This window comes from Hyperoodon ampullatus (assembly GCF_949752795.1).
Source record: "Hyperoodon ampullatus genome assembly, chromosome: 7".
Classification (NCBI taxonomy): domain Eukaryota; kingdom Metazoa; phylum Chordata; class Mammalia; order Artiodactyla; family Ziphiidae; genus Hyperoodon; species Hyperoodon ampullatus.
The window spans coordinates 96,799,520-96,824,969 of record NC_136920.1 but is presented as its reverse complement, the minus strand read 5'-3'; the positions used below and the strand labels follow the sequence as shown (position 1 = coordinate 96,824,969).

Sequence of the window (25,450 nt, the reverse complement as noted above, 5' to 3'; positions counted from 1 at the left end):
GGAGAGAGGAAAAGTCTGCTGTTTCTGGCCCCTGGGTCGTTACAAGGACAGGCATATCCGGGGCTCTTCCCAGCCTCCACCCCTAAGCCCTCTTCCCAAGTGACCCCAGTGATGTTTCTGCTGAGGTGCTCTTCTGACCATGTGTGGGTGAGGGTCCGTGTGACCAACACCACTGGCCTGCCCTGGAGAAACACGGATGGAGGCCTGCCCAGCAGGGGCCCCAATCCCTTGTCCGAGACCTTCTCACCAAAAACTCCCGTTGGGTTGGAGGAAGGTTCCATGGCTGTTGCGAGACTGTAATCTGGCTCCGCCTGTACCTTCTGAAGGCCCTTGCCCTCCCTGAGTGTGGTCTTTAGCCAGAGGGTGCTCTTTAGGCCTCTGGTCCCAGGTGGAAGCATCGGGGCTGCCTTCTCCCCAGAGCTCCCGGGACTGCGGAGCAGCTTTCCAAGCTTCCCCAGTCTTAGGAAGTTAGAGCCTCTCCCACGCTGGCTGTCAGGCCCGAGGTCAGCAAATCTGCACCTCCTTCCCCTGCAGCAGGTCTGGGGGCAGGTGCTGAGGGCAGTCCAGGGCACTCCTGCTCTGGGACAGGCTCCAGTCCCCTTGATCCAGCAGGTCTGGGGCGTGGAGCCCGGCGGTGGCGGGAGGGCCCTCGCTCTCCATCCCCGCGCCACCTGGATCCTGGCTGCTGCAAAGGGGCACTGATTCCAGTTCTGTCCCCTCCTCCTTGGCTGTGCGGCTTCGCTGGGGCCGGTGGCAGGGTCCACTCCTACAAACTGGGTGAGAGGCCACATTCCTCTGGCTCAAGTATACTTCCAGCATGTAGTAAATGGTCCAGAAGACGGCGAAACAGCCTATCAGCACCAGGGTCTGGGGGAAAGCCAAACACCTATGTAAGGGTGGTTTCCCAGAACAATGAACTCAGAAACTCTCTCTCTCCCTAGGGGCTGCCCCTCCCACCCCAAGCCACTCCCCCTGTTCCCCCCCACACACAAGGAGTGCCCTGGAGAGTTAGCCTGTAGAGTGGGGACCTAGGTCTTCCCAGCCCCTCACTCCCCAAGTCACCTTGAGTCTCCCACCAAGGACCACGTCCCTCAGGACATTCCTGCCTGCCTGCAGCTTGGGTTTTGGCCCTCGTACCTTGAGGGTGTTAGGGGTGATGGTATAACCATCTTCCTCTGGGATTTTCAGCCCGGGAGGGCAGGGCAGTGTGAAGCCATCGTGCAGGTATTTCCCACTCATGGCACTTTCTAGTAACCTGTGGAGAAGAAAGGAGACGAGGATGCCCTACTCAGCCTGGTTCCTCTACCGCCTGCCTCACCCATCCTCCCACCTCACAGCCAGACAGAGGGAAGCCCCATAGCAAACAGGGGAGGGCCACGCTGTGGGTTCCCAGGGAGGTGGCACTCCCTAAGTGGCCTTCTCCCTGCCCCCGTGAGTCCCCCTCCCTCTGACACATGTGTCTACACCTACCTTTGTCTGTCCCTGATGTCTACTGGACTCCACACAGAGCCATATAGGGTCAGCTGCCATTGCCGGAGGATGCCGGCCTGGGACGTCTCATCTCCTAGAGCCGCAAGCAGGGCGGTCCGTGAGCCACGCCCCGCTGTTGGCCACACAGACAGCAGAGGCCCTGCTCACCCCGCCGCCCAGAGGGACTCAGAGACCACATGAACGGCCACAGTAGTTATCTAACTGTGTCCCACTGACCCCAGGGTACTGCAGACGTGCCTCTCGGGGTGCCCTTAGGAATGGAAAGGCGGAGGTGAAAGGTGGCACTCCCAAGTGGAGAAGTTTTGCCTCTTTCATACATATTTTGGGGTTTCAGCTGGGATTTTTCTTGGGAAAAAAAAAAAAAAGTCCAGCTAAATTAAAGGAAGGTTTGAAAACCACCAGTCTGGGGATGAACACCTAACTTGGCTGGAAGTTGGGAGGGTTGGGTTCAATTTCCAGTCCTCACTGAGATACTGTGTGACCTCACACAAGTCACTTAAAACCTCTGGGTGGGCCTCAGTTTAAAAAAAAAAAAAAACGGTGAAAATTAGTCCTGCCCTTACCTGCCTACCAGGGCTGGCCGGAGGATGGTTATATGTGAAAGAACTTGAAATGTGGTTTCAACAAGGAATTTTTGTTGCTATCCTGAGGAAAAATGGATCAGTCACTTCTCCAAGGAATATGAGAGGTAGTACAAATGAACAATTCTAGGTATCAATGCCCGTTTTTTTGGATGGGGCATACGTCTTGGCATCTACCCTCTTGGTCCGATGGCAACCCTATGTTTTCCACCTGGGACAATTTCTGTGGGGACTCTGAGATCCAGAGGGACCAGATGACAATCACGAAAGGCAGGGCCCTGGTGGGGGGCAGGCAGGCTTACCTACATCCCTGATGACGAGTCTGTAGGTCCCTTTCGCTCTTTCCCCCCAGCACCGCACAGTGGAGAAGGTCCAATCATTGAAGCCATTGGGGTCCCTGGGGCAAGAACAGAGGAGACAGAGGAAGGCATGGAGCAGGGAACTGACCCCTTTGCCCAAAAGCATTTTCTTACTGTAGTAGCAGTTGTTGTCTGAGCTACAGCCATCGGGAGGGTGCCATGAAGGACCCTCAAGTGCTGGCGCTTGCCCCTGGGATCTCAGGGGCTGAGGGACCTGTGTCAACATAGTGTAGTGGAAAAAGCAAACGTGGAGAGAACACGGGCTTGGGAGTCCCATAGGTCTAGGCTTAATGTTATTCTCTCAGGCGCTTAACTAGATCTGTGACTTGTTTCCTCATTTGTAAAGGGTTACAAAGTCTACCCTGCATCGTCCTTACTAGGATTAAAGAAACTTGTGACCACCTAGAGGGGTGGGATAGGGAGGGTGGGAGGGAGGGAGGGAGACGCAAGAGGGAAGAGATATGGGAACATATGTATATGTATAACTGATTCACTTTGTTATAAAGCAGAAACTAACACACCATTGTAGAGCAATTATACTCCAATAAAGATGTTAAAAAAAAAAAAAAAGAAACTATACTTCAAGTGCAGTGCTGAGCACATTGTAAGCACTTGAACAAAGCAGGTAATACCAGTGCCACGGTAGCTTAGGACAGTGCCAGTGTCCACTCCTCCCATATCTTTTCCTGGAAAAGGCCCTTGTCGCAGAGAGAGCTCAGGTGAGGGCACGTGTACGTACGAGTCCAAGCTGCGGGGGGTGCCAATAAGAGACATCATGCCACTGGGGCAAAACAGCTTCAGTTCCAAGCTGCCACGTCGTGGATGAGTGATGGAGACTGTCACGGCCACGTGCTCCAGGGTCTTCAGCCCCGACATCTCCAGGTCCATCCTGCTGACTGTGGGAAGTCAGGCTGGGCAGCTGGGAAACCAGCCCCACAAACACGCCCTCACTTCACCCCAAGAGACAAAGGAACATACTCATGGAAGACACATACAAATATCTTTGGCAACCCTGACTGAACCTCGTGTACACTCGTAAATGGAATGCAGTTGCTGCTTTCAAGTTTACAGTCTAGTTCAGAGTCCAGTTGGGAGGACAACACATACCCAAGACACAACGGAAGAACCAAACGGAGCAATTTCCGACATTCATTCACCCAAAAAATAATTTACTGAGTACCTCCTACATTTCAGGCACTGTGCTAGCTGCTGGGAATATAAAGAAAAGTTGGACATGGTCTCTGCCTTCTATGTGCAAGTGGAAAATGATACGGTATGCGGTCTACATAACTGATGCTAGAACAGAGATGCGTCAGATGGGTTTAGGCACGCAGCCGTGAGACACACTCTGAGGGAGGAAGTGAATACGATTGGTGGAGAGTGTTGGTAGAGGGTATTCTAGAAGGGGATGTGGCATGTAGAAAGGCAGAGGTGGACGTGAACAAGTTTCATACTGAAGGAGATACAAATTAAAAGAAAAACTACTGAAGTGAATACATTTCAAGGAAATTGTGCTGAATGAAAAAAAGCCAGTATCAAAAGGATACACAGTGTGTGATTTCATTTACATAATATTCATGAAGAACATAACTGTAGCGATGGAGAACTGATTAGTGGTTGCCAGGTGCTAGGGATGGTGCAGAGGGGACGGGTGTGGCCATACAGGGGTGGCACTGAGGAGTCTTGGGATGCTATGGTTCTGGATATTGGCTGTGGTGGTGATTACACAAGGCTATACATGTGGTAAAATTACACACACACACACACACACACACAGAAATATGAGTCTAACTGGTGAAGTCTGAATAAGTGCTCTGGATTGGACCAATATCATTTTCTTGGTTTTGCTATTGTCCTAGAATTAAGACATTTAACATCAGGAGAAGGGTGCACAGGACTTCCCTGAACATTTCTTTGCAACCTCCTGTGAATCTACAATTATTTCAAAATAAAAAGTCAAAAAAAAACCCCAAACAAACAAACAAACAAAAAACCCCACCAAACTACTGAAGTAGAAGATTCAATTGGGGAATATTAAGAAATTAGGCTGCAATGAGAAATGATTCTTTCCAAAGCAACTTTCCTTTCATTAATTCATGCCCACAGGCAAAGCAGAGAGCAGCACCCCCATTTCACAGATGAAGAAGCTCAGAGAGAATATGAAAGTATGGGCAGGGGACCTAGCATGGGAAGGGCTTTAAAATTTTTATTTTAAACAAGCAACTGAGAGCTATTAGAGATTATCGAGCAAGGACAGAGTTAAAAAAAAAAAAAGTGTTAACGGAAGGTTACTCTTAACAGCTGTGGGTAGGCTGAATCAGAGTAGGAAGAAGGAACAGGTGACAGGAAGCCCAGCTAAAATGCTTGATTCTAAGGGTAAGCCGATGTGAGCGTGGATAACTGATCAAAGGAGAAAGAGCGGGGGAATTCCCTGGCTGTTCAGTGGTTAGGACTCTGTGCTTTCACTGCCGGTGAAATAAACCCTTTCTCAACTCTTGTGCCTGCTGGTGTTAATGGCATGGGCTCTGGAACCACCCAGCCTGGGTTCAAATCCCAGCTCTGCCATTTACTAGCTATGAGAATTAGTTTCTTTGTCTGTAACGAGTCCCCGTCATAGTTCATGGTTTATCATTGTAAGGTACACTCTCTGTCTCTTATTTTCTGCTGTACCTGGGGCCCCGGGCTCTGGAAAATAAACTTCCCAACTCCTGCCCGGATAAGGCTGCTAAGGATGGGAGAAGGCACCTGGGAGTCTACCTTTTTTTTTTTTTTTTTTGCGGTACGCGGGCCTCTCACTTTTGCGGTCTCTCCCGTTGCGGAGCACAGGCTCCGGACGCGTAGGCTCAGCGGCCACGGCTCACGGGCCCAGCCGCTCCACGGCATGTGGGATCTTCCCGGACCGGGGCACAAACCCGTGTCCCCTGCATCAGCAGGCGGACTCTCAACCACTGCGCCACCAGGGAAGCCCGGGAGTCTACCTTTTAATTGATCTCTCATTTTACTCTCACACCTCATCTCTGTCTTCTGTAGTGCATGGGGCCTCCGAGTCCTGAGCCTTTGGGGATTCTGAGGCATGAACGAGCTTGTTGCCTAGGCTCACCCTTACAGGTGTTTGGTTTGCAACTTTCTTAGCCCTGCCCATGTCACTCATTTTCCGTCTTTCAAAACCGTGCTGCAATCTCTTCTTTGCTGTGGTCTCGTCTCTCATTCTCTTTGTCCTTGTGCTTATACCACTTTTATTCCTTTATTCTCACTTTGGTGAGGTCTTGGGAGTAAGCAGAGATAAAAGCACGTGTTCAATTCACCATCTTTAACCAGGAATCTTCTTCTGTCCCCACGAATTGTTCAACCCACCGCAGTCTAGCTTTTGTCCCCAGGAACAGACTGAAACAAAGCACTCTTGGCAGTGGAAGCACCGAGTCCTAACCACTGGACCACCAGGGAAGTCCCAAAGTATTCTTCTTAAGGTCACCAACGGCCTCCTTGATAAACCAGGGACGCCCTCAGTCCTTGCCCACTTGCCTGCTCCCATCAGAACTACCCTAGATTCCAGTGACACCATCCTCCTGCGTTCTTTCCAACCTCAGGCATCTCTTCTCAGTTTCCTTCTGAGGCCCCTTTCCTCTGTCCAATCCTTTAATGTCAGCCTGTGTCCTAGGTCCTCTTTTATCCTTGTCTACCCCCAACCCTAGTGATCTCCTTCTTTCCCAGACCTTTCTCTTCCATTTTTATGCGGGTGACTCCCAAACCATTACCTCCAGTCTAGACCTTCAAACTTATTTATTCAACTGCTTTCTGAATACAACCTTTAGATGTTGCATAGAAGCCTCAAACGCAGCAGAGCCCAAATTCTCTTCCTCAGTTCTTCACACTCCATAGTCCTTGCCCAAACCTCTTCTTCCTCCTGGGTTCTTAATCTCATGTGATGGCACCACCATCTAATCAAGGACTCCAGCTAAAAATTTAGAAATCTTTATATATATAGGTGTATGTATATAGACGTACATCTATATACGTACACCTTTATATAGAAATTTTTACTATAGAAAGTTTCAGACCTATATAAATGGAGAGAACAGATGTTCTCAATACCTCACTTCAATAACTACCAATATATGGCCAATCTCGTTTCATCGATGATCCCCACTTCTTCCCCTCCCCAGATTCTTTTTTTCTTTTCTTTGCAGTACGCGGGCCTCTCACTGCTGTGGCCTCTTCCGTTGCGGAGCACAGGCTCCGGACGCGCAGGCTCAGCGGCCATGGCTCACGGGCCCAGCCGATCCGCGGCATGTGGGATCTTCCCGGACCAGGGCACGAACCCGTGTCCCCTGCATCGGCAGGCGGACTCTCAACCACTGCGCCACTAGGGAAGCCCCTCCCCCAGATTCTTTTGACAGAATCGCCAGGCATCACATCCTTTCATTGGTGAAGATTTCCCATGTATCTCTAAAAGGTAAAGCCTCGGGAATCTCTGACCGCTCTCCTTCTCCCTTACTGCTAACATCAATTGGTGATAATTGACCTCGAAGGCTCCCCACAAACTTCAAGATAAAGGCCAAACTCCTTACCATGGCAGACATAGTTCCATGTGGCCCTACCACCTGAGTTTCCAGTCTTCCTCTGCCAGTCAGGAGCCAAGCTCCAGCCACACCACATGACTTGTGCTCCCTGAAGATACCGTCGACTCTGCACGTGTTGCCCCTGCTGCCTGGATGTCCCTTTCCTCGCCTCTGCCCCCGGCTAGCTTACCTGGTGGGACTCGGGTCAATCTCAGTTGCTTTGAGAACCCTCCTGTGTCTTCCCGGGTGGCAAGAGGCACCTGCGCCATCTCCACGGCAGTGCTTGTAACACTGCGCTCTACCTGCAGGAGGGACTGTCTTCCCTACCAGACTGGGAGCAGCTCTCTGAGGGCAGGAATCGTGTCTTATCTCTGAATCCCTAGAACTTAGTACAGTGCCTGGGATGAGGTAGGTCTCACATACTTGTAGAATGAATGAGTCAGTCAATCAAGAGACATTTCAGAGAAATAAATGAAAGACAAAATTGTGAGGGCTAGAGGAAGACCTGGGGAGAGGCCAGGGACACAGTGGGATTGAAAACTCCCGAGTTTCAAGTTTGGGAGCCTAGGGAATGGTGATGGCACAGACGGAAATGAGAGAAACTTGGAAAGCAAGCTGGCTTTCGATAGGCGATAATGAAATCTAAGATGCTGTACATTTTAAACGTAATGTATTGATGGGATATCCAACAGCTCACAGCGATTTAGGAATAGAAAGATGGAGGAAAATATTCCTGGCATAGTTGAAGGAGAGTGTTAACATGGAAGATAAGGGCCTAACAGAGAGTAAATGACACGTTATAGAGCACGACAGAACAGAATGGAATCCAAAAGGAGCCCCGCGAGTGCTTGTCTGTGTTAGCATGCGTACGTTGTGGCACGTTACATGTATTTCCTTACTGGGGTGTACAGGGACTTGGGTGGACAGCCATGTGGCAACACGAGAATTATTTTATTAGAATTAAATGAGTTAATCCTTAAGCCAGTGCTTGGCACCTAAAAAAGCACTCAAATCTTAGCTGATGATGATCATCATATTATTTTGCCTTTGGCAAGCTGGGGTCTTTTTCAACCGCCCTCTCCCTGCCCCACCCCGCCCCGAAGATCCCAGGGATTTATTTGCCCATAATCTTGTGGAAGCTAGAAAAATCCCTACCTCTCTCACTGGTTAGGGATCAGAATAAGAGAAGTTGATCTAGGAATCATTTGTGGAGAGGTGGCAGCTGAAGCCATAAACACAGCTGTGCAGTCGAGGGAGAAAACTGTAGAGGAAGGGTCAAGACCATGGAATGAGTCGTAGAAGGCACTCATGGTTTGGGAGTAGTGAGGAGAGCGAACAGAAAAACCAAGTTCCTTGTGCAGAGAAGCCAGAAGAGGGCCACGGAGCAAAGGAGGTCACTGCAGCCGCAGGAGGAGGGAGGCTGCCACACAGGTCTCCTTAGTCCGGTCAGAGAACAAGAGGGCTGAGAAGGATGGGCTGTGAGCTGGCCCCTGGGTCTGAGCAGGAGAGGGGCGCTGTGAGTGATGGAGTTAAGTCTTCAGCAGTGGAGAGGGTGTGAAAAAGGCGAGCAACTGCTTTGGTTAATTCATTTGAAAAGGTTACTGGTTGGAGGGGGGCAGGGACTTAAAGGTGTTTCCTAACAGACGCTCGGAGGGTGTTTGAAGGAGGAGGAATCAGTGGGGAGAGAAAGACTGGAGAAGAGGAAGATTTAGAGCCAGGAAGGAACAGCACTCAAGCATGGCCAGAGGGGGAGCCAGCACTCGGGCTGCAAACAAGGATAAAAGGGTAATTGCAAGTGGTGTTCAGGAATCTTCTGTAAATACACACAGGCTCCCTTGTGTTTTGGATACTCCTCCCAAACCCCGCCCTTCCTCCCACCCTCTGGTAGAGATTTCAGACCCAGAGTCAGAGCTAAAGGAACCAGGGGCTCCAATCCCCTTCCCCCTACATCCTCCTCCTGTCTTGCTCTGGAGCTGCCCTGCCCAAGAAGGTGGCCACCAGCCACATGTGGCTATTTAAATTCAATTACAATAACACACAAATTTAGTTCCTCAGCCACACGAGCCACATTTAAAATCTTCAATAGCCCCACATGAATTGCACAGCACAGATACAGAACATTTTCATCATTGTAGAAAGTTCTCTTGGACACCACTGCTCCAGAGTCTTAGTGGTACTGCACCCCTTTTCCATCTCAGGGATGCTCAGTTTCTTCTACCTTACAAAAAAAATTCACCTTCCAGCCCTTGGACACTGACTCGCCCGGGTCTTGGTGGGAAAGACTGTTGCTTGGCTATAGGGAAAGAGGTTTACTAACTGTCCGGGACTAAGTTGCTCAGCTCTATGTGAACTTTCTGCAGCCTCCAAGCACGCCCACAAGCGTGGACCTTCAGTTCTGTCTGCTCAGGGGTGGATGGAGTCACAACAGAGGGGAAGACACCTTTGCTGACCTTGAAGATCGGCAGTCCGCTTACTGCCCTCCAAACCAACGAAGGGCTCCATTAGCAAAACTCGCTGAGTCTTCACCTCCCTTCTCTCCATCCTTCTCTCCCCAATATCCCACCTCCCACTCTCCTCTGCCCAGGACAACCTGTCCTTCTTTCTCTTGCTTCCTAGTGACAAACAAGCAGCTGCCAGATGCCTCTATACCAAGGGAAGTTTGTTAGACATGCCGGGGAACATCCCTGGTTAGTGGGAAGCAGAAGATGATGAAGCTGGGAAGGACCCTAAGTCGACCCGCTCATTTGATGGATGCGATTGCGGGCTAGCAGCCCTGGATGGGAGGTAAAAGTTAAAAGACATACTGTCCCCAAGACATGCAAGTGCACAGCCCCGAGGTTCCTACTGAACTGCATTCCTGGGAATGTTCCTGCACTTCTCTGCCTTGGCTGATGCTTTATGCCCTTTCCAAGATAGCATTCCTTTTACGGAAAATGCAATGAACTGGGCCCATGGATTTCCTTCCACGTAGAGGGGAAACTGGGCAAGTGCTGGACATGGTTAGGGAGAGAGACAACGGGACTATTCCCAGTGAAACCTCCACCCCAGGGATGCCGCCTCCACCCTCTCCTCCATGCTCCCATCTTTGGCCATTCCTCCTTTTGCCATTGTTCTGGTTTGAACACTTCCTAGGAGGATGGGAAATGCGAAAACAGTTCCATTTAGGTACAAAGCATGACATGCTCCAATCTTCACAAAAATTAGTGAATAACTCTGCCTGTCAAAAATCCTTGAGGAAAAAAATCCCCAAGGAACTGGAGGTAGGGAAAACTCCCCAGTGGGAAGTCCGGGAAATCTGCAGACAGAAGATCCTCTTGCTCAAGTATCCCAATCCAGCAGCCCTCTTCTCTGGGAAGGGGTTCAACCTTTGTGCTGAACGTAAGATGACATCTCTGACTGACAACACACGGCCCTCACCCCTTCGGATAGTCCTAGTGGCCCCAGGTGTGATGGACACGTGGGCAGAGGGAGGACCACCACAGTCTAGGGAGCCCTCTGGGGACTCCTCTGTCCTCCCCCTACAGGCCCCAGCTAACTCTCTCTGTATTAGACAAGCCTGAGAATCAAAGGAAGACATCCTCAACTCCCTCATTCCATCCAAAGGCCACCAGGTTGCAGAGAATTGTCTGGCAAGTTCCTAGCATGGAAGTCAAAGGAAAGTCTTTCAGCTTGTGCCTTGTCTCCCAGGTCCCAGTCCCAGCCCTCCCACCAGCCTTCCTAATCGCTTGCTCGGCAGCTCCTTCCCACCACCAGTAACTCAGGAGAAAGGTCTCATTTAAGCAGCCAGGGGGCCAGCCAACTCAGAAGCAGCAACATGTCCTAAAATGGTCAAAGAAAACTCCACAGGTTTGGCTGGAGCTCAGCTCATAAAGGAAGGGGGTAGGATCCGGCAGGGAGGATGAGTTTAGCTTCTCCATCACCCCGCCCCAAACCTCAGGCCCACGATTAACCCCCTTTCTGCTGACTGCTTACCATTCCACAGGACCTCCAGGGGGCGGGTGGACAGCGGGATAGCCTTGTTCTCTTTCAACACGGGGCTGACGTAGGAAGCTAAGTAAGGGACAGACGTCCAGATCTATGAAAGGAAGGGCGGACGGCGAATGAACAAACAAGACGGACCCCACACACCCACTCTCATCTACTTGGCCCCTAGGGCGCTGCTCTTTTTATTTCTCCCTCCTCACCACCTCCTTTTGCTCCTGAGGCTCCTGCGGACCACCTGGACTGCTCCCTATGGCACCAAAGCAAGGAAATGCCGTGTCCAGGACGGCAGATGAGGGTCAAAGCACCCTGAGGGTTCCAAACGATCCTCAGGTCCCATTTACTCTCCACCGATAGTTTAGAAACTTTTTTTTTTTTTTTTTTTTTTTTTTGTGGTATGCGGGCCTCTCACTGTTGTGGCCTCTCCCGTTGCGGAGCACAGGCTCCGGATGCGCAGGCTCAGCAGCCATGGCTCACGGGCCCAGCCGCTCCGCGGCATATGGGATCCTCCCAGACCGGGGCACGAACCCGTATCCCCTGCATCGGCAGGCGGACTCTCAACCACTGCGCCACCAGGGAGGCCCTAGAAACTTTAATTATAGTGTTGAGCCTGCTTCTTCATTTGTAAAATGGGTCTCAGATGAACGAGCATTTATTAAACACCTACGACGTGCCAGGCAGTGTCTTAGGCATTCTCCCCACCTCCTTCGTCATTCCACGCAGGACACCTATTCACCTTGGCTGCGTTCACAAGTCTCCAAGCGTTGAGCAGGCCGAATCCGTGCTGGTGGCTGTGGCTAAAGCCGGCCTCGTTGGTGATCCAGTCCGCACGGCGATCCTCATACTGAGAGGACAGGGGTCCCAGTTAGTGTCTCGGATTTTAAGTTTCCCTGCTAGCCCTGCTAGCTGATCCAGTCCAGACTCTCCCACCAAGGCTGCTAGCAATGGATTCCCCAAGAAAAGCTGGGACAAAAGGGCAAAGGCCTGTGATGTCACCAGCCCAATGGCCTGTTTCTAGAGAGGGAGCCAGGAGCCCCAGGCTCCAGAGTCAGGAGCCCAGCCAGAGCTCTCCTTTGCAGGTAAAAGGGCAGCAGCAGAACAGGTGCAAGTGAATTTAGGTCTGTGGTCTTGATGGGGTCCCCACACTTGTTCCGTGCACATGCAACTCTGGATGGGATTTGGCACCTAACGTCTGGGACACCTAGAATCTGAAGCCTCCTGAAACCTCCGAGTCCTTGGGACCGAAAGTCTGACGTGGGCTGGGCCAGGCCATTTGTCCACCTGCGAGGATCTCACCTGGGTGGCTGTGAAGACGATGATGTGCTGGACGTCACGCCACGTGAGACAGGGCCGCACCTGCAGCATCAGGGCTATCATGCCGGCTGCCAGAGGGGCCGCGGCTGAGGTCCCCGTGTGGCCCTCGGTGCAGCCTGTGCCCTTCTGAAGGTCCCAGTCTGTGGTCACCTGGGAAGCGGAATGGAGAGGACGGGGACTGGGTTAGGGACTGAGTTCCCAGGTGCTGTGGAGGGAGGGGTGCGGGGCTGGGCCTCAGCGCGAGCCTCCGGGGGCCCTTCCGTTGCGAGAGCTGAAGGTCTAGCAGGTCGGGTCGAAGGAGAGTCTTCCTTCTTCTTCGCCTGACAAGAGAATCTCTGGAGAGTTGAGAAGAATTAAAAGTTACTCTGCGGGTCTGGTTACGGCGGGGGAGGGGGCGGAAAGGAGCTAGAGAGAAGGGAGAGGCCTCATGCGCAGAGGATGGTTTACTGATTCCGGCTCCTCTGGTGACCCCTTCCCAAATCCTCCACCCACCCCCCAGCCCCGCCCCTCCAGCCCCCGCGGCCCTTGGAGACAGAGGAAGTGGCCGGGAGCTCCCGGGCCCCAGCTGGAGCGGGGACAACAGTGACGGCACCAGTTGAGGAAATCCAACTTGGCAGCTCAGCGACAGGGCCTGGAGTGACATCCGTGCGAACAAAGCGAGTGTGTTTCCAGGGAGAGGAAGCTGTCCCCTGGCCCACCCGTGGGCTCAGCATGGGTGTAGCATCTACACCCCTTGCCCACCCTGGCCCGGGGCGATCCACAGGCTGAGCTGCCTCCCTGCTCTGGGCCTGGTGCCTCGGGTGGTTTCCATGAGTCCCCCCTTCTCCACCTGTGGTCCTGATGTGGGAGGTGAGAGCGGGGGTCAGGGAGACACGGCATCTGTCTGGCATCCAGTTCTTTTCACGCTCTAATCCACCCTGGAGCCACAGAGGGTTTACCCGAGGGGAGCCCTGCCTAAATCTGCTCCAGGCCGTGGGCCTCCGGATCTGCCACTCGGTGCCCATGCTAAGACCAGAAAATCTTCTTCCAAGCTTCTCTCCTGGGTCAGATACCAAGGTGCTAACTTCTCCCAAGAGCTGCCCTTTCTCCACTGTACTCACTGCTCGCCTTCCAGCTGTTACAGCAGCTGCCAAGAGATGTCATTTTCACTCAGACATCGTGCGCACGGAAGAGGAGGCAAAAACTCTCCAAGTGGAGGTCTCAGTGAGGGTGGAAAGCCTGGTCTGTGCCAGGGAGCAGGTTGATTTTTTCCTGTTATGGAAACAGCCTCACACTGACAGTCTAGTGTGTAGCTGTGAGGCCCGTGAACTTGCCTGTGGCGGCAGGAGCCCTGGGCAGCCACTGGAAAGGGCCGGGAAGGGCTCCGGGCAGCAGACGGTGGGCAGCCTGTACCTCCGTGCCCGCCCTCAGGAAGGCAGCCCCACCGAGCTGATCATTGAACAGAAACTGGCAACTGGTTTCCAAGGCAAGAGCGTCCCAAAGATGGGAGCCTGGCTAAACAAACTCTCTTTTCATTTCCGGACAAATTATAGCTCAGATGGAACGTGGTAGGGGTGGGGGTGAGATGCGGAGCTGCGTCAGGAGGAGAAAGGCAGGCAGCGCACAGTGAGAGGAACCATTATGCTCGCCAGCTTTCATGGTCCCTCGCTGGGGCCGGGTCGAGCGGGTTCCAGAGAGTTCTGCCAGGATGTTCCTGCTCTTCCTCCCAACCCAGCCTGGCCTGGGGTGGGCGTGGGCGGTGCCCTCTGCACCCAGACCCCCACCTGCTGAGTGAAGCCTCCTGCCCACGGGGTGGGGAAAGGGGCTGGGGCCACCCGGCCCTGAGCCTTAAAACACTGTGCTGACCAGAAGTCATTTAGTGGCAAAACAGAATTTCAGTCTGGGAAAGTGAATCTGAGCCAGAGGAAGCAGCCGAATTCCCAATGGCCCCGGAGAGCGCTCCCAACCCAGAGCCACTGGAGAAACGTGACACCACCTGGCTGCAGCCCAGCTCTGCCCCAGAGCCCCTTGTCCCCGGATCACTCTGTTAGGGGAACTGGGGACAGGCAGGGAGCTCTAGGATGACGGGATGGAGCTCAGCCAGCTGGGTGTAGGCACTGGACCCTGAATTCTTTCACAGGTTCCCACAGCTTGAGAAATGCCACTCCCTTGCTCCGACCTCTTGTTTGCTGTGGCTCCAGTTCCAGCTCCAAGGAAAGAGCTGTCTCTCGGGCTGACTGAGACATTCCTGACTCCTTTTCCTGCCCATTCAGGGCCGACAACCTCTAGCTTTAGTCCCAAGGAGGAACAGGAACAGAGCTCACGGTATTGACATAAGGGCTGCATAGCAGTGGAATGATGATCCTTTTTTTACAAAGGTCACAGAAATTTAGCCAAAGACCATATTCTACCAAAGGAAGACATTTCAATCAATGTGATACTTTTTTTTTTTTTTTTTTTTTTTTTGTGGTACACGGGCCTCTCACTGTTGTGGTCTCTCCCGTTGCGGAGCACAGGCTCCGGACGCGCAGGCTCAGTGGCCATGGCTCACGGGCCCAGCCGCTCTGCGGCATGTGGGATCCTCCCGGACTGGGGCATGAACACGTGTCCCCTGCATCGGCAGGTGGACTCTCAACCACTGCGCCACCAGGGAAGCCCTCAATGTGATACTTAATCAATGTGATAGAGTGATTCCTATGATAACATGCATATTTGTAAGTTAAATTTTTAAAGATAAAACCCCTTTACACAGATATATTTAGAGTCCTCAGCTCCATTCTTCCAACAGGGGCAGACCCTTAGGGACACAGATCTGCTAGGGAAGAGGAACCCGAGGGCCCGGCGGGGGCACTTACGATGCTCCGGAGCATCTTGTCCCCACCGCTGAAGGTGACCGCCAGCATGGAGGCACACTCCTCTGCATAGAAAGGCATCCGTCCCTCCTCGTCCACAGCACCTGGGGACAGAGTAGGGGAAATGGGAGCAGAGATAAGGGCCTGACAACATTAGAGTCATCTCTGAGTTATCACCCAGGGGGTTGTCCTGAGTTTAAAAAATGATCTCACTGGTCCAAGTCCTTCAGGTACCCACACTCCTCACCAGGACAGGCAGCCTCAAAAGGCAGAGGGTATTCTGCACCCTAAGACCATTCTTTCAACAGGCTCCAGGGTGAACCTGGGGGGCGTTCCACCTCAATACCTACTTATCCATTCGCACATGCATTTTCCTCAACATTTACCAATTACCTACCCTGAGTCACGCACTGTGTGAGGCATGGGGGCCATGGGAGAAGGGCACAGGCCTGATCTCAAGGAGCCCATAGTCAGGGAGGAGGTCGGGTAAGTAAATGAAAACAACCGGGATGGTAAATGCTATGGGAGGGAGCACAGGCAAAGGGCATTTGGGGGTCAGGGAAGGCTTCAAGCAGGAGGGAAGGGACCCATGGAAGAGAGGCCAAAGCAGAGGCCTAAGCAGCTGTGGGGAGTGGAGGCGGGGGGTTGGGCTGGGTATCCCAGATGATGGGTGGAAAGTGCTCCGGGGTATGACTTCTAAGGAAGTCCTGACATCCTCTGAGAGCAGGGCTAGTCCCTCCTAACTATCAGAGCCTGAAGAGAAGATCATGCGTACAGTTTTAGACAGACACATGGAAGCTGGGGGCACACCCACATACACGGTCCCGTCACCACTGAGTGTCTCTCTCTCTCACACACACAGGCGTGAGCACACATGCACACTCGAGGCCGTCAGGCCACTACCTATGGTGACTGTATAGATGGAGTTGGCGTAGCCATCGTAGTTGCAGTTGTCGTTGTGCTGGCCCCCATTGCCACTGGCTACCACGAAGATGCTCCCGAAGCCCTGGCGGCCAGCGATCACCCCGTGTTGCAAGGCAGCCTGAAGGGCAAAACGTCCAGGTCAGTTGAGGAGTTCATAGGAAGACCCCAACCTCCATGCCGCTCATTCTTTCCTCCCCTTTTAGAAGGAAAAGAAAAAAAGCCAAGGGCACTGGACACGGGAGAAAGAGATTTAAAGATGGACTCAAGGGGAAGAGGCTGTTAGCGGAACAGCTGTATGGTGGACAGGCTCTGCTTATCAGAGAGGGTAGGGCCAGAAATGGGGAGCCAAGCACACAACCAGAGCGAAACAACCTCAGAGCACTGCTCCAGTTCTCTCTGAGAACGTCCTCCACACTCCCCCAACCCCAGGTCAGGAGCGCTCTCCCCAGAGGAGGTGCCTGGGCTACATGGTAGGTGTGGCCCTGCAAATGGGGGTGGGGTTCCAGGAACGGAATGAAGAGGGGGCCCTAGGTCTCCAAAGTTTCCACGCGGTCCCCAGTTACCTTCCCAAGCTGATGGGGACCGTCCACTGTCTTTCCATCATCATCTGGTCCCCAGCTGTTGAGAGATACCCAGTGGGAAGAGCCAGAGCCAGGCTGTGGCTGCCCACCCAGGCCCCCCAGCCTCAGCTGGCCATCCCTCCGCCTGGGCCCTTCCTCTCCTCCCAAGGGCTCCCACGATGAAAGGACATAGGGGTCAAAGGTCCAGCCCTCACTCCAAAGTGGAAAACAGAAGTACGTGCTAAAGTTCTTCTTGTCCTTGGAAACTTTCCCAGTTTACGACTACTTTAACCTGACCCTAAAAACCCTTTCTCAGGTCCCCGGGGAGTACAGAGTGGTACAGATGGGTGGGACCTAGGGATCTAACGCTAGGCTTGATGGCAGAGCACAGGGAAGGAAGTATCTGTGAAAGCTCTCGGGTCTGAGGACTTCTCCATTCTTTCTCTGAAAGGAAATGTCCATGTGGATAATGCCGTGCATTTACAGGAGACACTGCTTGGGGAAGAGCAGGTGCCTTCAGTGCTGGGGGGCAGCCCAGCCTCAGCCCCTCCTTATCAAACACCCCCTCCCCGCCATAACCGTAACCCGGAGCTGCAGGTGTGTTTCTGGGGGGTGGTGTGAGGGGGCCTGATGCTGGGTGTCCAGCTCCGCTGTGGTTGGAAAGGAATGTCCAATTTCTTCCAGAGCCTTCTGAGTTTGATAAACAGATAAACACGAGGCAGGATGGAGCACTCCTCATTGGGCAACCTGTACTGGGGTGACTGTGGGGCTTAAGACTGAGAACCCAGATGCTGGGGGTCTGGAGAAATGAGGGCAGTAGACTTACAGACTGAACCCAGTGGGGAGAGCCCCGCTGGGACCTGCCCGAGTCAGCCCATCCTGCTGTTCTTTGGTTGGAGGGTTCGCCCCGGGCCCGAGCCTCCGGCGCCCTCACCTTGTTCCTGGCTCTGCCTTACCTGCAACTGTAGATGTCATTGATCTGATAGTGCTTGTTGAACGCCACGGCCTCCATGCTGTCTGTCAGGGGTCCATCCAGTACCCGGATACCTAGGCGGTGAAGGCCATACCGGCTCAATAATGCTGGTCCCCTAGACGGGGAGCTGGGTGCTGGGGGCCCCCCGGCGGAGACTTACTTTTCCGTCTAAGTGCTCCTGGATCTTTTGAATTTTTATACCATGTGCATGTACCTGTCCAGAAATATTTTTTAACATAATGCTAAACCTTAGACTTTAAGGGTCCTGGGGTCTGGTGGGAAGATGCGGAGCCTAGAACGTGGGGAATCCAGGGTCCCCTTCTGATGTGCATCCTTCACCATGTAAAACACTGCAGCGGTGCCTGACACACACAGGGCATTCAATAGATGGTACTCATCAGCATTACTCCTCTCGTGGATGCCTGATCTCACCCAATAAAATGGGGTGGGTCACGTCCTGGTGACCACATAGAGCGGAATGGAGCTTTCAGAAGGGACTTGGGCCCTGAAAGTTTCTGGCTCCCTCTGTAGCCCCATTCACAGAGAGGGCTGCTGACCTCTGCTGGAGTGTAAGAGGAGTACAGCCAATCTATTCCAACCTCGGAAATGCAGGTCCCAAGCGTTTATGAGGAATCACGCGGACAGCGTGTCCCCATTCATCCCCTTCACCTTCTGCCTCGATGGACAAAGACCGAAAGGCAGAGGAGCCGTAGTACCACCCCAGCGGGGGCCAGGGCTGCTCCGCTCTCCTGAAAGGATGGAGAGCAGCCGGTGACCATCAGAAGGGCTGGGAACTGGAGAGCTGGGAGAAGGGAGAGGGGCCTCCACAGACACACGGCGGCCAAGGAGGAAGGGCAGAGCAGGAGGCACTTGGTAAACCGTGAAAATACAAACACAGCATGGATGAGTACAAGGAGTTATCATCACAGCGAGCTGAGCATTGACAGGGCATAACCGTGATCAGAAAAAGGGAAGAGTCGTCTGAGTAGGTGGGGCTTGGGCCTCCACCTCCCATCCAGAGCATTTCATACTTTCAGCTCTTTTACACAGTGGGGTTCACTGCTAAAAACATGTTGGAAACACAGTGCATTGAAAAAAAAGCAATGAACCGATATGTCCTGCAGACACCTATTTATAAGCTTAACCTTTGCTTTCTGCTGTGTGTTGAGAGTGAAATAAAGTCGGGTTGGAATTCATGGGGGAGGGACAGAGGATGGACAGCTGTCACAGGAGGAATGTACCGAGGCTGGACTGGAGGTACCTGCTATGCGGCTCCCATACGCCACTCCCACGGCACAGAAGCTGTTGTTGGGCACGGCAGCGATCTCTCCTGCACATCTTGTACCATGGTGGTTGCCATTCTCCACATCCGGGTGGGGCATGGGGTCAGGGTCGTTAGAGTTGAGGTCATAGCTGCCCTCGGGGCTCTGAAACAAGGCGGGGGGACAGGCGGGGCATGTGGTCACTCGCTGGTTACAAGGGGTCAGGTCTTGGAGCTCAGGGAGAGAGGGGAACTGGGATTTGGGGGCTCTAAGCCAGCACTGTGCGCCCATCTCTGCCAACCACATGGGCTGTGAGATATGAGGACAGGACACCTTGAGGCAAAACTGAGAAGTGCTGCAGCTCTTGGAAAATTTCTCTCTTGGCCATTATAGAAATGTGCCTAGGAGCCGCTTCCATGGTGTGGGAAGCCTGGGATAAAAGAGGTTTGGGGCTACCTAAAAGTCAGGCTTTAAGGAACTTGTGCAGAGAGGGAAGCTGCCCGCAGAGGCCACTCCTTACTCCCCAGGGCAGGGAACGGCAGCAGGAACCAGGAAGTGTCTCCCTTGCTGATATGGAGCCACGTCCTGTGTCTTAGCTACCAGGCTGGAAGGCTGGCTGCGGAAGAGGAGTAGATAAAGAACACCATCCCACCTTCCAGGCCCTTTTGTTTGGCCCAATGACCTCTAAGAAAGGGGACAGGCCTGAGGGAACATCAAGAATCAGGTAAGGGCTTCCCTGGTGGCGCAGTGGTTGAGAGTCCACCTGCCGATGCAGGGGATGCGGGTTCGTGCCCCGGTCCGGGAGGATCCCACATGCCGCGGAGCGGCTGGGCCCGTGAGCCATGGCCGCTGGGCCTGCGCTCCGCAACGGGAGAGCCCGCGTACCGCAAAAAAAAAAAAAAAAAAAGAATCAGGTTAAGGCCCGGCGGGGGGACGGGTCGTTCCAGTGCCACTCACATAGTTGGGTGCGATGTCCCGGATGGTGTGCTCCACACCATCGTCCACGACCACCACGGTCACCCCTTGCCCGGTTACATTGCGCTCCCATACACCCGTCACGTTGATGTCCCTGCCGGGGCTCCGCCGGTTATTCTGCAGGAGGGACAGGGTCAGGAACTATTCTCTGAGCCCTGGGAATCCAGTGTCACGCAGCGTAGCCCATAGAGAGACAAGTTGCAGCGAGCACCCCTGTGCACTCCTGGCCACCGTCAAGGAGCCAGAGAGAGGTTGTAGACCAATAAGGGTAGGTGGGGACAGAGCTAAGGAGGGACACGTGAGAGCTTTGCCACAGCCTAGGTCTCCAGGAAAGCCTGGCATCACTCACGGGCAGTAAGGGTGAGATGGTGGCTAGGGTCAAGGGTTGGATAATATAATTCGCAGGCCATATGATATACATTATATTAACACCGTATAACATAATGTTACTAGTTAGCTCTTGTAAAGTGTTTCCCATGTGGGCACAAGTACATTAGTTCACTTAACCATAACCATAACCATTACAATCTTCATTTGACAGAAAGGGAAACTGAGGCACGGAGAGGTTAAACAGTGCGCCCAAAGGTACACGCTAGTCAGTGGCAGGCGGCCCAGGCAGCCTGGTCCCAGGACCCATGCCCTGCCATTGCAGTCTGCCGGCTCTCTGGATGTGAGTACAGGGAAGGTGGAGCCCGAGGACGAAGCCCACTGTGGAAGCCCATAGAAATGTCTCCTCAGGCAAAGGATGGGGGCCACTGAAGAGTAACACAGACAAGAGCCCACTAAAGCACCGGGTACCCCCCGCCTAGCCATCTGAAGCCAGAAGCTGCAGGGCTGGACTCACCAGGTGCCACTGCTGCGGGTACTTGGGGTCATTGAAGTGGACGCTGCGCTTGGTCCGCTTGAGCAGCCTCTGCTCTGAGTGCCAGCGCACAGCTTCGTGCCTGGCCAACACGGCCTCCACCTGCTGCCGGACGGCCTCCACCTGCGGGGCCTGCTGGTGCCCTGCCGGCTGGACCAAGAGGTAGTGCCCCTGGAGCTCCCCGATGCGTCCTGCATTCACCAGCCCTGCCGCCTGGGCCAGGGCATCTGCCCGCTGCTCCAGCGACTGTTCTTCCCTTTCGCCTTCTGGGCTGTCCACACGCACCGCCCAGCTCAGCCCCTCCGGACCCTGGGCCCCAGGCCCACCTGCCCCCACCAGGCCCATCACCCAGGGAAGCAGTAGAAAGAGCCCGGCTAGCTCCAGGCAGAGGCAAGTGGGCCTGGGGCCCAGGGGGGCATCTGAGTGTGGCACTTTCTGCCTCCCCTTGGGCATCAGAGCAGTAGGCTGCAGACAAAGAGAAAGGACATCAGAGGTAAGAGCGCGATAACATGGCACACCTGGAAATCCCCAAGCCGTGCCTTTTAAATCATTAAACAGGTGATCCTCTCCTGTTATTCACAGTTATCTCTGACCAACAGGGATAAGCCCCCAGGGGCAGTGTGGGCCAGCACGAACCCCGGTGGGTCCCTCAGTGGCATGATTATCACTAGATAATAAAGCAGGATGTCTAAGTTGCTAACAGGCACCGTGCTGCTCTTTCCCACTGTTGCCATGAAAAGGGTTCAAAAGTCATAGGACTCCTGCAAATTCCTGGCAGAGTCATGACCGTTCTTTAGAAGAGACCCTCCTCCCTTCTTTAGAGGGGACAGAAGTCTTTCCCCAGCTGACTTCTTGGTCCCGTTGTCCTGAGGGCTAACTCCCCGCAGTGGGGCCCCGTTCCCACCTGGACCCTGAGTGAGGCTGAGCTCCTGGTCTGGCTAACCACCTCGCGCTCATTTTGTGCAAACGGAGAAAAGGCATCCCATTCGCTGTGAGCAGTGGTGACTCCAGGCACAGACTGCAGACCTGTAGGCCCCAAGAAAACAAGAAATGGTGTCCTCCCAAACCCAGTGGAGCAAGCAGAGGCTGGCCATGAACTCTAGGACCCGTGACCAAAGAAACTGCAAATGATTAAGTATCATTTCCAGGAATCCCAAATAGGTCACAGACTAGAACCGAACTGGTACAGTAAGGCCAGATCAGTACATAACCCAGAAACCGTACTTCTCGACCTAAACATCAGGCCATCCTCTTTTCTTTTTTTCCTAGATGCCTAGAAGAGGGCTTGAACTCTCAGCAAAAACCCCTCTTGAAAAAGTAGGTGGTACTCCTCCCTAGAAGTCCGGGTGGTAGCTAACTTCCTGATTTCTGTACCTGTGAAGGATGCCAGGGGAAGTAAGAGTAGGCGGGAGGCGGGTGAAATGGGGAAAACCCGAGCATGCAAACAAAACTGAACAGGCGTAAGAGGCAAGTGGACACCCTGGGGAGAAGGGGTGATTGGAAAGCAGCACTAAAGGGCTACTCTTAGCCACTAGCTCAGCAAGTCGGCTGAGAAGTGAGGGCTCAAGCTCTGAACCTGGGACTGCCACCCATGGTTTGACAGAAGGGCCAAATTAGAACTGGTGGACAACTGTGGGGGACAGAGTCAGGTGAATGGGTGGCAGAACATGTGTGTCCCTAATTGGTGGCTGGGCTTCAGAAGCATCTGCTCTCTACGGGAGTGGGGTGTAGGGGGGTCACCGTGAGGTAGGGCTTATACCCACACACATACGCAAATGGATTAGTCTCAAAACGTTACAGAAACATGGGTATTTTACCGAAGTCTCTTTGGAAAGGGAGAAGGGGACTTCCGCCACCTAACATTTCCCTCCCCAAATCTACATATCTCCTTCTCTCTTTTCTTCTGAGGTTCCCAGGCAAATTTCTCCCTGCGCTCCAGCAGCCTCGACTGTCCCAAGATATTCAGGTGTCCTTCCCAGTGTGCATACAAAAATCTTGTTAGATAGCCTGATAGTGACCCAACTAGGCAGGCTCCTTCAATCTCAGTAGAGCCCATAGATTTCCGGAAGAGAGGAGAAACCTGACCACTACACCCTCCAGTCCCTCTGGCAGAGCAGTACCTTAACCCCACCCCAGCCCTCACCCTAGGCTTCTGGGGAAGGAAACTTAAATACCCTCTGAAAGTAGATCTCAAACTTCATCCAACTGCTAGGCGTGTCTTTACAGCTCTGAGGTGCCAAGAGAGAAGAGGAATGATACGGGCAGCCCAGAGTCCAAGATTCTGCTCCCAAGAGACTGTCCTCCTCGCAACCTCTACACCTGTTCCTAGAAACCAGGCTGCGTACCGGGGTTAGTTTCATTGATTTCCCCCTCCCTGGCCTCGACTGCCCCGTGCAATGTGCCCCTCTCCTCAGAGGACCCACGCTATCCCGGATCCAAGACTCCGTGGCCCCGTCTCCCTGGGCTCCCCCTCGCCGGGACTGAAGGCGCCCTCTGTGCGGCTCCCTCATCCTCAGACACCGGCTGTCCCCCAGTTCTAGGCCACCCGGACTGCCAATGCCCCGCCCCCACCGAGTTCTCAACTCACCCGCCTGGCCGCAGCTGCTGCCGCCGCCTCCTTGCGGAAACTCGCGGCTTCCCGGGAGCCCGAGAAGCCAGTGACAGTAGCATCACTTCCGCCCGGCGGCGCAGCCAATCAGCGACGGGTCCCCTGCAGGCCCGACCAGCCGGGAGCAACCAGCTCTAGGGGGCCGGCTCCTTCGGGCATCCTCCACTAAGAGAGCAGCGTGTGGTGGGTGCTCCTCGCGGGGGCCCACCGCCCCGAGTTCTCGGGGCATCTTCAAGAGGGACCTTCTCTATAGGGACGGTCCTCTCCTTCATGGCGTCCTCTGGAAAGGGCATCTCGGTTGCGACCTTTAAAAACACCTCGTTCCTCTTCTTCCTCTGACCGTCATGACCCCGACTCTCCCTGTAATCTTCCTAGAGGGGGTCCTCCCTCCACCAAGTCTCCTTCCTTCTCGCGGTCGCATCTCCCTTAGTCCCTGCGCCCCGGGAGAGTCCCCTAGTATCTTAGGGGCTTCCTCAGAGTCCGCGACCCCTTGACGGTGCCGGCTCCGGCCGCCAGAGGGCGCCGTCGGGGGCGCCGCAGTGCCATCGCGGCCTCTCCTCTGCCGGCCTAGCCTCGCCCCCGCCGCTCGTGCCGCCGGAAGTGGGAGGTGTCGCGCGCGGGCCGGCGCTCGACCCCTCCCCCCAGGCTCGGCCGCCCCCTCCCCCCGCTCCGCCCGCTCAGGTGAGTCCCGTCCCTCCCCCCTTTCCCTCCCGGGGGCGCGGCGCGGGAGGTGTGTGTGTGTGGGGCGGGCGCGCGGGCGGGGGCTGCGGCGCGAGGGGCTGGGGTCGGGGCGGGGGGCGTGGAGGGAGCTGCGGGGATGGGGGGCGGGGGTCCCGGCCTAGAAGTGGGACGGGGGTGGCAGCCGGGCGGGGGGCGAGGGCAAGGTGCGGAGGGGCTCTGGCCGGAGGAAGCGGCAGGCTGGGCCAGCCCCCTGTGGAGGGCGGCCGGGACCACCGGCGTCGCTTCCCCCCATTGTCCCCTTCGCGACCGTCCCCCGATCTACCCCCGAGGACCCGTCGCTCCCAGCGTCGCCGTCTGGTCGCCGCCGGGTTGCGATGCGGGGCTTCCCTTGGCTCCTTCGACTTAAAGCCCCCTGCCGCAGCCTCCTGCCAGATGTCCCTGTCCCTCTCCCCTTTGGGCTCTCAGCCACGGAGTCGCACGTAGGACCCGTGCCCTGTGGTTTCGTTTCCCGGGCGCCAAGGACCCCCGGCCCGGGCTCTGGTGGGGCAGGACGTTTGCACCTGTACGAGCAGTAATGGCGACCTGGGGCCCATTTTCTCCCGGGAGCCTCGTATAATTTGATGAGGGAAACTGAGGCACAGGGGGTCTCCGGCCTGGGACTGAAGTGTGGACACAGCCCAGCCTCCATGCCTGCCCTATGCGCTCTTGGAGGGTCAGGGATGTACCTGGGATGCTATTAAAATAAAAACAAGAATTTAAACTAACCCTGTGTTACACCACCAACCCCCCGCCCCAATATTCATTTTTATTCTTCCTCTTCACCATAGAAGGCGTGAGTTTGTCCTGCAACATTACTTGGATTACCGTGTTTTTCAGCTTCTCATTTTCATGCTGGAGTAACCAAGATTCTCATACTCTGGCACCTCTAGTAACTCTAAAGAGTCTCAGTCAGCGGTTGTCAGACTTTTCCCAGCTGTGGGGAACCCAGAGTAAAAGTGAAAGATACTTGGATTGCCCAGTAAAATATTGCTTTTTCTCTCTCACACGAACATCTCCAAATTAATGGAGAATGCTTTTAATGTAACAGCCATAAAATGATTTTAAAACATAAGCTGTTATTGATATTAGGCCCCAAATCACATCCTTTGTAAATGATACTAGGCAAGGTAGGTAGGCATGTGCATCATTTGGAAGATTCTCATGGTCTGTGAGACTGCATTCCTCCTAAAGTGAAAAAGCTTTGTGCACACACACACACACACACACACAGTGACGTGTGAGGATTGATATCCCTTGGGACCTATTGCATGTAATGGCTCTTTTAATATCCTACTAGAGAATACCCTTAAGTGTTTTCTCCTGGAGCCCAACTTTTTCTTTGTGTTTGTTTCCTGATATGACTCTGTTGTGTGGACATTCTGAGAGGGTGAGATCTATTTGTTTTGAAATTTTTGAACTTGTAGCCTGTACTTTGTTTCTGAATGTGCAG

At 54.0% G+C, this 25,450-nt stretch overlaps 1 protein-coding gene across 1 annotated transcript; it reads right to left on the bottom strand.

The window, feature by feature from the left end:
* Positions 1–489: 489 nt before the first annotated feature.
* On the bottom strand, positions 490–21,137 carry PCSK7 (proprotein convertase subtilisin/kexin type 7). The gene is made up of 15 exons (XM_079708728.1): positions 20,655–21,137; positions 19,793–19,927; positions 18,835–19,000; positions 17,557–17,647; positions 16,604–16,658; positions 16,020–16,158; positions 15,120–15,220; positions 12,268–12,435; positions 11,708–11,815; positions 10,963–11,065; positions 3,171–3,327; positions 2,375–2,469; positions 1,471–1,564; positions 1,138–1,255; positions 490–867 (listed from the first exon to the last, which is right to left on the bottom strand). The coding sequence occupies exons 1-15, from the start codon at positions 21,123–21,125 to the stop codon at positions 505–507; spliced, it is 2,364 nt and encodes a 787-aa protein (XP_079564854.1). The 5' UTR covers positions 21,126–21,137; the 3' UTR covers positions 490–504.
* Between the last annotated feature and the right edge of the window lie 4,313 nt (positions 21,138–25,450).